This window comes from Lolium perenne, chromosome 4 (genome assembly GCF_019359855.2).
Source record: "Lolium perenne isolate Kyuss_39 chromosome 4, Kyuss_2.0, whole genome shotgun sequence".
NCBI lineage: Eukaryota > Viridiplantae > Streptophyta > Magnoliopsida > Poales > Poaceae > Lolium > Lolium perenne.
Window position 1 is genome coordinate 140,398,430 of NC_067247.2, and position 16,129 is coordinate 140,414,558.

At 45.9% G+C, this 16,129-nt stretch overlaps 1 protein-coding gene across 1 annotated transcript; it reads right to left on the reverse strand.

The window, feature by feature from the left end:
• Nucleotides 1–7,379: 7,379 nt before the first annotated feature.
• Nucleotides 7,380–8,807, reverse strand: LOC127347240 (putative serpin-Z5). Its single transcript, XM_051373450.1, has 2 exons — nucleotides 8,391–8,807; nucleotides 7,380–8,288 (listed from the first exon to the last, which is right to left on the reverse strand). Exons 1-2 carry the CDS (start codon nucleotides 8,805–8,807, stop codon nucleotides 7,380–7,382), a joined length of 1,326 nt encoding a protein of 441 aa, XP_051229410.1.
• Between the last annotated feature and the right edge of the window lie 7,322 nt (nucleotides 8,808–16,129).

Consider the following 16,129-nt stretch of genomic DNA (forward strand, 5'->3'; position numbering starts at 1 on the left):
ATAACCTTTAACACTGCTTAATAGTTCTATATCATTCCCAATCAATAATATGTCATCTACATATAATATCAGGAACGCTACAGAGCTCCCACTCACTTTCTTGTAAATACAGGCCTCACCATGAGTCCGTATAAAACCGAAGTCTTTGATCACTCTATCAAAGCGTAGGTTCCAACTCCGGGATGCTTGCTTCAGTCCATAAATGGAACGCTGAAGTTTGCATACCTTGTCAGCATTTTCAGGATTGACAAAACCTTTGGGTTGTACCATATACAACTCTTCCTCAATATCACCATTAAGGAACGCCGTTTTGACATCCATCTCGCGATTTCATAATCGAAAAATGCAGCTATTGCTAACAAAATCCTCACAGACTTTAGCTTCGGTACTGGTGAGAAAGTCTCATCGTAGTCAACTCCTTGAATTTGTCGAAACCCTTTGCGACAAGTCGAGCTTTATAGACGATAATATTACCATCGGCATCTGTTTTTCTCTTAAAGATCCATTTATTCTCGACAGCCTTGCGGCTATCAGGTAAGTCTACCAAAGTCCATACTTTGTTATCATACATGGATCCCATTTCGGATTTCATGGCTTCTTGCCATTTGTTGGAATCTGGGCTCATCATTGCTTCTTCATACGTCGCAGGGTCCTCATCATTGTTGTCCACAATCATGACATTCAGACAGGGATCATACCAATCAGGAGTGGTACGTTCCCTCGTCGATCTGCGAGGTTCAGTAGCTTCCTCGTTCGAAGTTTCATGATCATCATCATTCGCTTCCTCTCCTATCGGTGCAGGCTGTGCAGGAATTTCTTCCGGCACTGCGCTACTCTGATCTATGAGAGAAGGTTCATTAACCTCGTCGAGTTCTACTTTCCTTCCAGTCACTTCTTTAGTGAGAAACTCCTTCTCAAGAAAGGATCCGTTCTTGGCAACAAAGATTTTGCCTTCGGATCTGTGATAGAAAGTGTACCCAATTGTTTCTTTAGGGTATCCTATGAAGACGCATTTCTCCGCTTTGGGTTCTAGCTTGTCAGGCTGTAACTTCTTTACATAAGCTTCGCAACCCCAAACCTTAAGGAACGACAGCTTAGGTTTCTTTCCAAACCATAGTTCATACGGTGTCGTTTCAACGGATTTAGATGGTGCCCTATTTAAAGTGAATGCGGCTGTCTCTAATGCATAACCCCAAAACGATAACGGCAAATCGGTAAGAGACATCATAGACCGAACCATATCTAACAGAGTTCGATTACGACGTTCGGACACACCATTACGCTGTGGTGTTCCCGGCGGTGTCAACTGTGAAAGTATTCCGCATTTCTTTAAATGCATGCCAAACTCATAACTCAGATATTCGCCTCCGCGATCAGAACGCAGAAACTTAATCTTCTTGTTACGTTGATTTTCTACTTCACTTTGGAATTCCTTGAACTTCTCAAAAGTCTCGGACTTATGTTTCATAAAGTAAATATATCCATATCTACTCAGATCATCCGTGAAGGTTAGAACATAACGATAACCACCGCGCGATGCTACACTCATTGGTCCGCACACATCGGTATGTATGATTTCCAATAAGTCTGTAGCTCGCTCCATTGTACCAGAAAATGGAGTCTTAGTCATTTTTCCCATTAGACATGCTTCGCATCTGTCAAGTGACTCAAAGTCAAGTGACTCAAGAAGTCCATCGGAATGGAGTTTCTTCATGCGCTTCACTCCAATATGACCAAGACGACAGTGCCACATATAAGTAGAATTATCATTCAATTTCATTCGCTTAGCATTAATGTTATGAACATGTGTATCACTACTATCGAGATTTAACAAGAATAAACCATTCATCTCAGGTGCATGGCCATAAAAGACATTACTCATATAAATCGAACAACCATTATTCTCAGACTTAAAAGAATAACCGTCTTGCATTAAACAAGATCCAGATATAATGTTCATGCTCAACGCAGGTACCAAATAACAATTATTAAGGTTTAAAACTAATCCCGATGGTAGATGTAGAGGGAGCGTGCCGACAGCGATCACATCGACTTTGGATCCATTTCCAACGCGCATCGTCACCTCGTCTCTTGCCAGGCTTCGTCTATTCCGCAGTTCCTGTTTCGAGTTACAAATGTGAGCAACCGAACCAGTATCAAATACCCAGGCACTACTACGAGAACCAGTAAGATAGACATCAATAACATGTATATCAAATATACCTTTCTTTTGACGTGGCCGCTCTTCGGATCGGCCAAGTATTTGGGGCAATTGCGCTTCCAGTGCCCCTTCCCCCAGCGATAATAGCACACAGTCTCAGGTTTAGGACCAGCCTTAGGCTTCTCAGGATGCGGTGCAACTTTCTTGCCGCCCTTCTTGAAGTTACCCTTGTTAGGCTTGCCTTGCTTTTTGAAACTGGTGGTCTTGTTGACCATCAACACTTGGTTCTCCTTCTTAATCTCTACTTCAGCAGATTTCAGCATGGAAAAGATTTCAGGTAAATCTTTATTCATGTTCTGCATGTTGTAGTTCATCACGAAGTTCTTGTAACTTGGTGGCAGTGATTGAAGGACACGATGAATACCCAGCTGGTTAGGGATCATCATCCCCAAGTCATTGAGCTTCTTCGCATGCCCGGACATGACGAGCATGTGCTCACTAACGGAGCTGCCTTCTTCCATCATGCAGGTACAGAACAGCTTCGAGGCCTCATAGCGCTCCACGCCCGCATGAGTCTCAAAGATAAGTTTGCGCTCACGCATCAGCTCACAGGGGTCGTGGTGCTCAAAACGCTTTTGGAGCTCGCCTCTAAGCTGCACAAGATGGCACATCGAACTTCGGAGTACCGAGTTGCCCGAGTCTCATAAACATTCTTTATGTCCTCGGACAACTGCAGAGGTGGTGGGGGACCTAGCGGTGCATCGAGCACAAATTGCAGGCTTCCACCGGTGAGGAAAATCCTCACATGACGGAACCCGGTCGGTGAAGTTGCTACCATTGCCCTTAAGCTTTTCTTTCTCTAGGAACTGGTTAAAATTTATGGAGGGGGGCGCCATGATCTACAACATATTTGCAAAGAGTTTAGACTAAGTTTATGATAAATTGAGTTCAATTTTAATTCTGAAATTAACTAGGTGAACTCCCACTTAAAACAACATCCCTCGCATTGTTTTAGTGATTACACGAACCAAATCCACTACACCAAGTCCGATCTTCACGAGAAAAGATGTAGCTTCAAAGGCGAACACTCAAACTGTTCATCATATCATTCATATGACTCATGCTCTACCTTTCGGTATCCCGTGTTCCGAGACCATGTCTGTACATGCTAGGCTCGTCAAGGCAACCTTGGTATCCGCGTGTACAAATCTGGCTTGCACCCGTTGTATGCACATGTAGAGTCTATCACACCCGATCATCACGAGATGCTTCGAAACGACAAGTCTTAGCAACGGTGCATACTAAGGATGAACACTTTATTATCTTGATATTTAGTGAGAGGGATCATCTTATAATGCTACCGTCGCGATCTAAGCAAAATAAGATGCATAAAAGGATTAACATCACATGCAATTCATAATGTGTGATATGATATGGCCTTTCGTCTTTATGCTTTTGATCTCCATCTCCAAAGCACGGACATGATCTCCATCATCACCAGCATGGCGTCAAGGTCAGTGGCGCCGCTTCATGGTTGTCCATCACTTATAGCTACTATAACAACTACTTGAAATAAAGCTATTACATGATGAATAGACACGCAGGTCTTTAACAAAATTAAAGACAAGCATTAGGCTCCTGCCGGTTGCCATAATACAATAATGAACATCTCATACATCAAATATAATCATCATCACATCATGGCCATATCACATCACCAAACCCTGCAAAAACAAGTTAGACGCCTCTAATTTGGTTTGCATATTTTACGTGGTTTAGGGTTTTCGAGTAAGATCCAATCTACCTACGAACATGAACCACAACGGTGATACTAGTGTTGACAATAGAAGTGTAAATTACAATCTTCACTATGGTGGGAGAGACAGACACCCGCAAAGCCACTTATGCAATACAAGTTGCATGTCAAGCGTGGAGCAAGTCTCATGAGACGCGGTCATGTAAGGTTAGCCCGGGCCGCTTCATCCCACCATCCCGCAAGAAGCAAAGTACACAAACTAAAGCAACAAGAGCATCAGCGCCCACAAAAACATTGTGTTCTACTCGTGCAACAGATCTATGCATAGACATGGCTCTGATACCACTGATGGGGTTCGTAGCATAGAAAACAAAAAATTTCCTACCGCAAGACGAATAAATCCAAGATCTAATCTATGGAACACCCAAGATCTAATCTACAAGATCTAAGCAACGAGATGGAGATGAGACTAACCCTCGAAGATTCCAAAGCCTACGAGATTAATCTCGTTGTTGGTGTAGACGATCGTCCCCGGTGCTGCAATCCGGCAGCACTTCCGTACTCGGTCGCGCGTACGGTGTCGATGAAGCTCCTTCCTCTCCCGTTCCAGCGGGCAGCGGAGGTGTGGTAGATCTCCTCCAAATTCCAGCAGCACGACGGCGTGGTGGTGGTAGTGGAGGAAGAAAAGCTGCAGGGCTTCGCCTAAGCCGGAGCAGCGTATGGTGGAGGGAGAGGCGGCCAGAGGAGGAGGCAATGGATGGGTGGTGTGGCCGGACACCCCCTCCCCTCTTTATATAGGGGGCCAGCCGGCCAAGGTGGCCCCCCTTCCCATCTAGGGTTGGGGGGGGCGGCGGCCAAGAGGGGGGAGAGGGCTTTCCCCTCCCCCAAGTTGATCCCCCCCTAGGAAACCCTAGGGGGTTGGCCGGCCTGGGCCTTGGGGGCCATGTGCCCCTGGCCCATTAGGCCAGGGAGCATCCCCTTGGCCCATGCTAGGCCTCCTAGGTCGTGGGCCCCATGGAGGACCCCTCCAGAACCTTCTAGAACCTTCCAGTCAACCATCGGAAAAATCCCGAACATTTCTGAAACCTAGAAATCAACTTCCCTTATATGAATCTTATTCTCCGGACTATTCCGTACCTCCTCGTGACATCCTGGATCACATCCGAGACTCCGAACAAACTTCGTCTCCATACCATATTCAAATCTACTTATGCGACATCGAACCTTAAGCGCGTCACCCTACGGTTCGCGAACTATGCACATACATGAGTCGAGACTCCTCTCCGAGCAATAACCAATAGTGGGATCTGGAGATCCATAATGGCTCCCACATATTCAACGATGACTTAGTGATCGATTGAACCATTTACATACGATGTCAATTCCCTTTGTCACACGATACTTTACTTATCCGAGGTTTGATCATCGGTATCTCCATACCTTGTTCAACCTCGTTACTGACAAGTACTCTTTACTCTTACTGCGGTATGTCATCTCTTATGATCAAATCATATGCTTGCAAGCTAATCAGACGACACTCCACCGAGAGGGCCCAGAGTATATCTATCCGTCATCAGGATGGACAAATCCCACTATTGATCCATATGCCTCAACTCACACTTTCCAAATACTTAATCCCATCTTTATAACCACCCATTTATGCAATGGCGTTTGATGTAATCAAAGTACCCTTTCGGTGTAAGTGATTTACATGATCTCATGGTCGAAGGACTAAGACAACTATGTATCGAAAGCTTATAGCAAATTGAACTTAATGACTTGATCTTATGCTACGCTCATTTGGGTGTGTGTCCATTATATCATTCAACTAATGACATAACCTTGTTATTAATAACATCCAATGTTCATGATCACGAAACCATGATCATCCATTAATCAACAAGCTAGTTATACAAGAGGCTTACTAGGGACTCCTTGTTGTTTACATAACACACATGTATCAATGTTTCGGTTAATACAATTATAGCATGGTATGCAAACATTTATCATAAACACAAAGATATTATAATAACCACTTTATTATTGCCTCTTGGGCATATCTCCAACAATAGGAGGTGTTGTGGGAGGTGGCATGGCGGGCGGCATGGGACGTGATTCCAAAAAAACCTATGTTACCAATGACTATGATGAGCAAGAAGGAGATGCAAATAATTGCAACAATGGAAATGATGCATAAGAAGCGAGTACAATATGTGGTTGTGTTGAACTATATCAGTGGAGAACTACTTTATGCTTTGAACTATGCATATGCATTTCCTTTGTGTTTGTATTGAACTATTCTAATCCACATTGCATAGAATTAAACTTCAAATCCACATTAAATGTGGATTTGAAGTTTTATTTTATATCATTCACCAAAAAGTTTAATTTAATATGTGTGTGATGATCTTGCAAGGATTCAAATTCATTTGTAGTTGATACGTTTGTGGTGATATTCCATAGTTAAAATTGTAGAGGTGGTTTGTTGCAATCGTGCCCTATTTTACATCACCTTATGTGTCAGATCTGCCCTATTTTACATCAACCGGATAAAAAAAAACACACAAGTGGTGTAAAACCCATATTTTGGTGGTGTATAATTTTTATATCACCTTTTCGGTGTCTTATAATACATCATTGTTAGATATGCTCTTAGGAAATCTGTAAAAGATTGATCCTGTGGTGGGAGAGGCGGTTGATTCTCCTCTGTTCTCAGTGAATTGAGAAAATTAATATCCTATACAATAACATGGTAGATTTTTTATTTGGAGCCTCCCCGCGATGTATGCTGATGTGCCACATATGTGTTGCGGACCACGTTGAACGTGAGGATGCATCTGTGTAGTTTTTTCGGAGTGTTGAGCATCCTCTGGCTTACCTGTTCTGTTGCATGCATGTTCTTCGTGCGGCGACACGTCGAAGCTCATGGGCACATGTGGTTGCGTGGCATCCTGCATGGTGTGTGCAATGACTTCAGTGCTTATGTGGCATTTGTTGTTTTTATCGGCTTCAATCGGTCTAGGCCATTCTGGATGCGCCATTTGCAACCATATTGTGCCTATATTTGCTATCAAATATGAAGAATGTGTTGGTACGATATTTAGGAATAGATGCAATACATAAAAAAGTCAATCACTACAAACTGAAATATTGTCTCACCTTGACATATTGTAGTATATCTAATTTTTTTAAATAGGCAAGTCCATGACACATGTGCACGTGGATCACATGTAGCCGATTCGCCAGCAGGGAACATACTCCTACACTTACGGGAAGAGGGCTTACGGAGTTTTCTTACGGGAGTAAGTGGAACCAAATCATTGGAAGGAACTTCCAGTTCGGCTGCAAAAAATGTTTCCCATGACAAATCTCTGATTGACACCTAATCCCGTAACAAATTTTCGTAGACCCTGTCCTCGTAAGTGTAGCATTATTGGCTCTATAGTTGCTTTGGAAAAATAATTAGCCGAACAAGGAACCAAGGTAATGACGAAGAGATGACATTAGGCTCCTGTTGGCGTTTTCATCACCCTGCACTCGACCACCGTGAAGAAGCTTTTTGCCAGGCATCGACGGCGTGGGTTCAAGGACTGTCCCTGCAAAGACGATGGCGCCAGACTTCTCGTGGATTACAAAAAAGACAAACGGGTGGTCAGCCACGAAATCCACGGGCAACTTCGGTGGTGCGCTCCTCATGACCTTCATACAGGCGGTGACTGCTGCCGCCTCGGTACCTTCCTCATTCACCTCGATGACAGCTTTGTGGATGATCTTCCCGAGAGCCAACGGCCTACCTGTGCCGTCCTCCTCCACCATGTCGCGCAGGTCGGCATTTGTTTCGTTGAATGCCACCTGGAGTCCCAACCTGCGGAGAACGGCGGGCATGTCGTCCCCTGAAAAGCTCAGCTTGAACCTGGGCAGCTTGAACTTGCGGACACTGACGAGGCTTGTCGGCAGGTGCTCGCGCAGGAAGTCCGCGCTGGACGATGCCATCATGCTGATGAGGCCTGTGAGACCGTCGCGCGCGTCTGGGAGGAAGACGCACATCGAGAACGACGACCAGGATGAGTAGCGGCCGCTGCCTTTCTTGTACCGGAGCTTGAGAACCTTGAACCCTTGGTGGCAGGCAATGTACTGCTTCTCCCCGCTCGTCATGAACGGGACGTCGAAGGTGCTGCCGTCGAGGCGGTGGAACTTGTCGTCCTCGGTGCACTCCTTGCGGAAAGGCACGTCCCACATGCCCTTGAAGTAGATGGCGTTGGCGACGATGATGTCAGTCTTGTTGGGCACTGGCCCCTCAAGCATCTTCTCGATCAGGTTGTTCGTTGCCGAGGCCGCCCAGGCGTTGATCACTTTGACGGCTTCCCCTGGCTGCAGCAGGGACATGTGCACAATGATAGGTTAGAATTGCTCGTAAAACATGGGCACACAACACGATCGAGAAAGAGAGGCTGTTTTCTGGGGCATATATACCTCTTTTCGGAAGTCGACGGCACGGGTCTCCGCCTTGTACGACTGTGCGGCGGCGTCGCGGAAGGCGGGCTTGAGCTTCCGAGTCTCGTCGTGCCAGACGCCGCACGCGAACAGGACGTGCGGCCCGCCCGTCGGCGACCGGTCGACGAGGATCTGCTTCGCAAAACGGAGGACGATCTCGGCCAGTTCATCGCGGGACCTTGCGCCGAGGACGACGAGGAGCTCCTGGAGAGTCGCGCCCCGGGCGCCGGCGGCGGTGAGGGCAAGCGCGGTGTAGATGGACAGCGGCGAGAAGACGAGGTTGCTGCTGGCGCTTGTTTCAGCGAGCTCGTTGAGGAGTCGCAGGGCAAGCGTCGTCAGGCCGAGGCATGCGAGCTGTTTGTTGTCGGTGGTACTAGTGGTCGCTGTGGCCTCCATCGTGAGATCGCCACCCCGATGTATTACCTACCTTGACGTAGGAGGATCAATGTCAAAATAAATCTACGCGTTGGCTATTTATTTGTAGAATCCATCAAATATGGGAGCGCGCGCCACGGAATATGTTAGGCTTTCGGGCAGTACTGTACAGCGGATGAGCGGAATACGTTACGGACTAGGATGTTTGATTTTGACCCGGCTGATCCAACCGTAACTCTCAAGCTAGGGGAAATTAGGCCCCGCTTGGGATATCGTTTTTTCACCAAGACCACCGAATTACACTGAGCTGCCCTGCTTAGCAACATCACAAAATAAACACTCGATCTCATGACTAAACTAACATAGAACGTGGCACCCAAAATACAATGTTAGTAACTAACATACACATGTCAAGATCAGCTCTAACAGGTACACGTGTGCACCGTACCATGTTGAGAACAATTGCAGACATGTCTTACTGCAGCAATCTTCGTAACAAAGGCATGTATTTACCCAGCCATATATTGCTCGATGGGTAGTACCAACAATGATGATGAAAGTGACAATAGAGTAGTACTCCGTAAGCTAGCAAGAATTACAATTATCCTACGGTATTTAATTTCACCATTACTAATTTTTATTATCTATGGTTAATGCATAGACAAGTTATGAGCTACAAAAATTGCATATACATGGCTCGTTAATAGTACACAGAGCCGTGAACTGCAAATTTTTCAAACACATGATCAACTACATAAGAATCAACTCGTAGTGTGGGGTTGAAGCGGAACAAGATTAACACACAGAGATGAACATGTCTCTTCATGTTCACCTCCTTTGGTTGAAACTAATTACCACTAAAGATGTGAGGGTTACCATGAAGGACCTCTAAATTAAGATCAATGAAAGCTCGATCACCTTCTTCTCCTTGAGCCTCATCCACGAAGTATAAGCTCAACCATTTATGGTAGGCTTAAGTGATCTCCAAACCCTCATAAATTTCCACGGAGAGCAAACCCACTATTTGGAAGCTTTCGGGCAACCCTAAGACATCTATGGTTTTCCACGAACCCAAGAGTCACATGTAATTTTATGAACTTAAGGGGGTCACTTTTTGTTTGGATTGGATTAGATATCTAGATCTCATCTTTCTTTTCCGACAAGGTACTTGAGTTTGGATGGGGGAAACAAGATATCTCAATGCTTGGAGAAGGTTAATAATGTAGGAGAGAGATATTTTTATATATCTTCAACGGATAATACTGGTGGAAAAGGATGGTTCCCATAAGTAGGAACATAAAAAATATATACTTGCTGTTGATTTCCCATATGCACCCGTTGTCCGACATGGAGCCTTCGGGTTGGGTATCTGGGCCATCCGATCCCATATAGCATTCCGAGTGATTCTTGGACTACACATAGAATTTCAGGAGTATTATTCAGATTCAGGGTTCCCCAGAGGTCTAACCTAGATGTGGCCTTCAAACCTGCACAAAAAAATAGGAATATGCTATGACAGAGGCTTCTAACTGTTTTCTCTTGCAGTTTATCTTGAACCAAATGTAGTAAAGGCTATATCCAGGTAAATGAGACCACCCTCAAGTCCACATCTTGAAACCCCTCTTAATAGTGTGTATTTGTTTTGACACAATTAATAACATCAAAATATATGAATATATAAAGGAGTTGACGTCCTTTTGTCTTTTTGAATGGGATCTCCATCCACATATATTTTAGGCATAAAGACAAATTAACATTGTTTCATAACACTTGATAGCATTGTTAGTCCTTTAATCATATGCCATTTACACCAAAACCCGCTTAGGGGTAAGATGTATTACGACCAAATGAGCATAACACGCACTGAAAGCATACGTGTGTGTAGAAGCTGACAAGTCCCAACTTGGAGGTTCTGGAAAAAACAAGTCACTGTTAAGCTTCATGCACTAGCCACTTGAACCAAAAGTCCGAACTGATGGAAAGGGCTAGGCAATCCATATATACACTTCACAACACCCCCACTCGCGTGTGACGGGAGAAGAGAAAGTCAACACGTGAAAGAAGAAGAGCACACCGAAACAGCGGTGGCTAAAGAGGGGCCAACAGCAATTTTTAGGCTTAATTGCGAAAACCATGTGAAAGCCAGGATTTGAACTCGAGACCTGGGACTCTGATACCATGTTAGGGCAATATGCTTGTTGTATTACCATGGGGCCAAAGGCCACAATATATAGTACATGTACAGGTGCACATATGCAGAAAGCCCCCTAACATATGGGGAAACTACAATATACAGATATATACATCTAACACCCCCCTCCCCTCAAACTCATGGTGGACCCACAACACTGAGTTTGGAGAGTAAGAAATCATGGTGCGCTCGAGTCTGTGCCTTCATAAAGAAATCCGCCAACTGCAAATCTGAAGGCACATAATGAACCGCAACAACATCATCCTGCACCTGAGCACGTGTGTAAAAAGCATCAACACCAATATGCTTGGTCAGCTCATGCTTGACCGGATCACGTGCAATACTGATAGCACCTGTACTATCAGAAAAAAGTGGAGTGGGTGTCGTAACAGAGACCCCAAAATCTGAAAGCAACCACCGTAACCAAGTCACCTCAGCAATCAACAAAGCCATAGCCCGCAACTCAGCGTCAACATTCGAACGGGAAACTGCGACCTGTTTCTTCGTCTTCCAAGCAACAAGCGAACCACCAAGAAACACACAGTAAGCAGAAAGTGAACGACGATCCGTAGGATCACTCGCCCACGTAGCATCCGAATAGCACTGGAGCTGGAGAGAGCTGGAACGGGGAAAGAAAAGGCGACGAGTGATCGTGCCACGAAGGTAACGTAGAACACGGAGGAGATGACTATAGTGAACAGTGGTAGGAGCTGAGACAAACTGACTCAGAATATGAACAGGATAAGAAATATCAGGACGAGTGACAGCAAGATAAACAAGACTCCCAACAAGATGGTGATAACGGGTGGGATCAGGAAGAGGATCACCATCAGTATGACGAAGCTTAACATTAAGCTCCATAGGAGTATCGACTGTGCGCTCATCCCCAAGAGCAGCACGAGCAAGAAGATCCTGGATGTACTTTTCCTAAGAGATAGAAAAGCCATCAGAAGTGGAGGAAACCTCAATGCCAAGAAAATAGCGAAGAGGACCAAGATCAGTCATAAGAAACTGATCACGAAGACGAGCCTTGACGAAGGCAATATACTCAGGATCATCACCAGTAATGATCATATCATCAACATAAAGAAGAAGAAGAGTACGTCCACGAGGAGAAGTGTGAACGAAAAGTGCTGGATCATGAACATTAGGAGAGAAACCAGCAGCAGTCACCACAGAGGCGAAGCGCTCAAACCAGGCACGAGGGGCCTATTTGAGACCATAGAGAGAACATCGAAGACGACAAACCATCCCATCGGGAACAGAATACCCAGGAGGAGGCTGCATGTAAACCTCCTCACTCAACTCGCCATTAAGAAAGGCATTCTGAACATCAAGCTGGGAGACAGACCAGCGGCGAACAGAAGCAACAGCAAGAAGGGTACGCACAGTAGTCATATGAGCCACAGGGGCAAAAGTCTCATCATAGTCACGGCCGTGCTCCTGCTGAAAGCCACGAGCCACAAGACGCGCTTTATAGCGCTCAAGAGATCCATCAGAGCGAGTCTTAATTTTATAGACCCACTTACACGTGATAGGACGAACACCAGAAGGGGGAGAAACAAGATCCCAAGTGCCAGTGCGCTCAAGCGCAGCGATCTCCTCAGCCATGGCAAGCTGCCATTCAGGATGACGCTCGGCATCCCGATAAGAAGTCGGCTCGGAAACAACAGAGAGACCATACTGACTAGGAGAGTAACGAGCTAGAGCACGACGCTGACGGACAGGCCGTGAAGGGGGAAGGTCATCAGCGGAGGACAACTCATCAGAAGAAGAGGAAGAAGGGATAGCATCAGAAGGATCCGAAGCAGGAGAACGAGGAGTACTAGGTGGACTAGACGGAGGAGAGGATGGCGCCGAAGGGGGCGCATCAGAAGTAGGAGGGAGGGAAGGAGGAACAGCAGGGGGTGCATCCGGAAAAAGAAGAAAAGAGATATCATCCACCGGGTAAGTACCCGAGGTGGGGCGAGGATAGAAGGGGCGCGTCTCATCAAACGTGACGTCACGAGAGATGCGCATCCGATGACCAACGGGGTCCCAACAGCGATAGCCCTTATGCTCATCACTGTATCCGAGAAAAACACACTCAACAGACTGAGCGGTCAGTTTGGTGCGTTCGCAAGGAGGCAGAAGGACATAGCAGACGCAACCAAATGAACGGAGAGTCGAGTAGTCTGGAGAAACACCAGAGAGACGCTCGAGAGGAATGCCACCCTGTAGAGCAGCGGAAGGCTGAATGTTAATGAGGTGGGCCGACGTAGCGACAACCTTAGCCCAGAAATGTGGCGGAAGAGAAGAAGCAATCATCATAGCACGGGTGGTCTCAAGAAGATGACGATGCTTACGCTCTGCGACACCATTTTAAGCATGCGCGCCGGGACAAGAAAACTGAGCGAGGGTGCCCTCCTCAGCAAGGACACCACGAAGGTGCCGGGAGATATACTCACCAGCAGAATCAGCACGGAACACACGAATAGGTGAGGAATACTGAGTGCGGACCATGGCCGCAAAACGCTGATAAATAGAGAGCACCTCACTGCGAGAGTGCATGAAAAACACCCAGGTGTACCGTGAAAAATCATCAATGAATAAGATATAGTATCGATGGCCCCCTTTCGAAGCGAAGGGAGCCGGACCCCAAACATCGGAATGGACTAAATCGAACGGTCGCTGAGAGACAGACACACTAGTAGGATAAGGAAGCTGAATCTGTTTGCCTAACCTACAGCCCTGACAGTGTTACGACCCATCTCCAGAGACAGACCCCAGAAGGCCACGATGAACCAAAGACGACAGGCGAGAGTCACAAAGGTGACCAAGACGATGATGCCACTGCTGCAAAAAGAGCCGGTGACAGAGGCAACAACCGGAGGAGAACTGGCAGATGGAGTGGAAGCGGAAGGAACACGAAGCCAGTCTAACTCCCAAAGCCCCGGAGACTTATAGCTACGAGGGCCAGCTCCAACCAGGGCCTGTGTGCGACGATCCTGAACCGCACAAGACTCAGCATCAAGAATGTGATGGCGTGTAACTCACACGTTCGTTGGGAACCCCAAGAGGAAGGTATGATGCGCACAGCAGCAAGTTTTCCCTCAGAAAGAAACCAAGGTTTATCGAACCAGAAGGAGCCAAGAAGCACGTTGAAGGTTGATGGCGGCGGGATGTAGTGCGGCGCAACACCAGGGATTCCGGCGCCAACGTGGAACCTGCACAACACAACCAAAGTACTTTGCCCCAACGAAACAGTGAGGTTGTCAATCTCACCGGCTTGCTGTAACAAAGGATTAACCGTATTGTGTGGAAGATGATTGTTTGCAGAAAACAGTAGAACAAGTATTGCAGTAGATTGTATTTCAGTAAAGAGAATTGGACCGGGGTCCACAGTTCACTAGAGGTGTCTCTCCCATAAGACAAACAGCATGTTGGGTGAACAAATTACAGTTGGGCAATTGACAAATAAAGAGGGCATGACCATGCACATACATATCATGATGAGTATAGTGAGATTTAATTGGGCATTACGACAAAGTACATAGACCGCCATCCAACTGCATCTATGCCTAAAAAGTCCACCTTCAGGTTATCATCCGAACCCTCCCGGTATTAAGTTGCAAAGCAACAGACAATTGCATTAAGTATGGTGCGTAATGTAATCAACAACTACATCCTTAGACATAGCATCAATGTTTTATCCCTAGTGGCAACAGCACAACACAACCTTAGAACTTTCTGTCACTGCATCCGGTGTCAATGCGGGCATGAACCCACTATCGAGCATAAATACTCCCTCTTGGAGTTACAAGCATCTACTTGGCCAGAGCATCTACTAGTAACGGAGAGCATGCAAGATCATAAACAACACATAGATATAACTTTGATAATCAACATAACAAGTATTCTCTATTCATCGGATCCCAACAAACGCAACATATAGAATTACAGATAGATGATCTTGATCATGTTAGGCAGCTCACAAGATCCGACAATGATAGCACAATGGGGAGAAGACAACCATCTAGCTACTGCTATGGACCCATAGTCCAGGGGTAGACTACTCACACATCACACCGGAGGCGACCATGGCGGCGTAGAGTCCTCCAGGAGATGATTCCCCTCTCCGGCAGGGTGCCGGAGGCGATCTCCTGGATCCCCCGAGATGGGATCGGCGTTGGCGGCGTCTCTGGAAGGTTTTCCGTATCGTGGCTCTCGGTACTGGGGGTTTCGTCACGGAGGCTTTAAGTAGGCGGAAGGGCAAGTCAGGAGGCGGCACGGGGGCCCCACACCACAGGCCGGCGCGGCCAAGGGGGGGGGCCGCGCCGCCCTAGGGTTTGGGCACCCCGTGGCCCCACTTCGTTTCGTCTTCGGACTTCTGGAAGCTTCGTGGCAAAATATGCCCCTGGGAGGTGAATTCGTCCAATTAAGAGAAAATTTCCTTACTAAGATTTCTGAAACCAAAAACAGCAAAAACAAAGAATCGGCACTTCGGCATCTTGTTAATAGGTTAGTTCCGTAAAATGCACGAATATGACATAAAGTGTGCATAAAACATGTAGATAACATCAATAATGTGGCATGGAACATAAGAAATTATCGATACGTCGAGACGTATCAGCATCCCCAAGCTTAGTTCTGCTCGTCCCGAGCAGGTAAAATGATAACACAGATAATTTCTGGAGTGACATGCCATCATAATCTTGATCATACTATTTGTAAAGCATATGTAGTGAATGCAGCAATCAAAACAATGTATATGACATGAGTAAACAAGTGAATCATAAAGCAAAGACTTTTCATGAATAGCACTTCAAGACAAGCATCAATAAGTCTTGCATAAGAGTTAACTCATAAAGCAATAAATCAAAGTAAAGGCATTGAAGCACACAAAAGAAGATTAAGTTTCAGCGGTTGCTTTCAACTTGTAACATGTATATCTCATGGATATTGTCAACATAGAGTAATATAATAAGTGCAATATGCAAGTATGTAGGAATCAATGCACAGCTCACACAAGTGTTTGCTTCTTGAGGTGGAGAGAAATAGGTGAACTGACTCAACATGAAAGTAAAAGAATGGTCCTCCATAGAGGAAAAGCATCGATTGCTATATTTGTGCTAGAGCTTTGATTTTGAAAACATGAAACAATTTTGTCAAC

What these genes read in the sequence shown, in the direction of transcription:
- LOC127347240 (XM_051373450.1), bottom strand. Translation starts at nt 8,807, where the DNA reads ATGGAGGCCACAGCGACCACTAGTACCACCGACAACAAACAGCTCGCA. An exon ending in CCGTCGACTTCCGAAAAGAG is followed by an intron (nt 8,289 to 8,390) that starts GTATATATGCCC and finishes TCCCTGCTGCAG; the next exon opens with CCAGGGGAAGCCGTCAAAGT.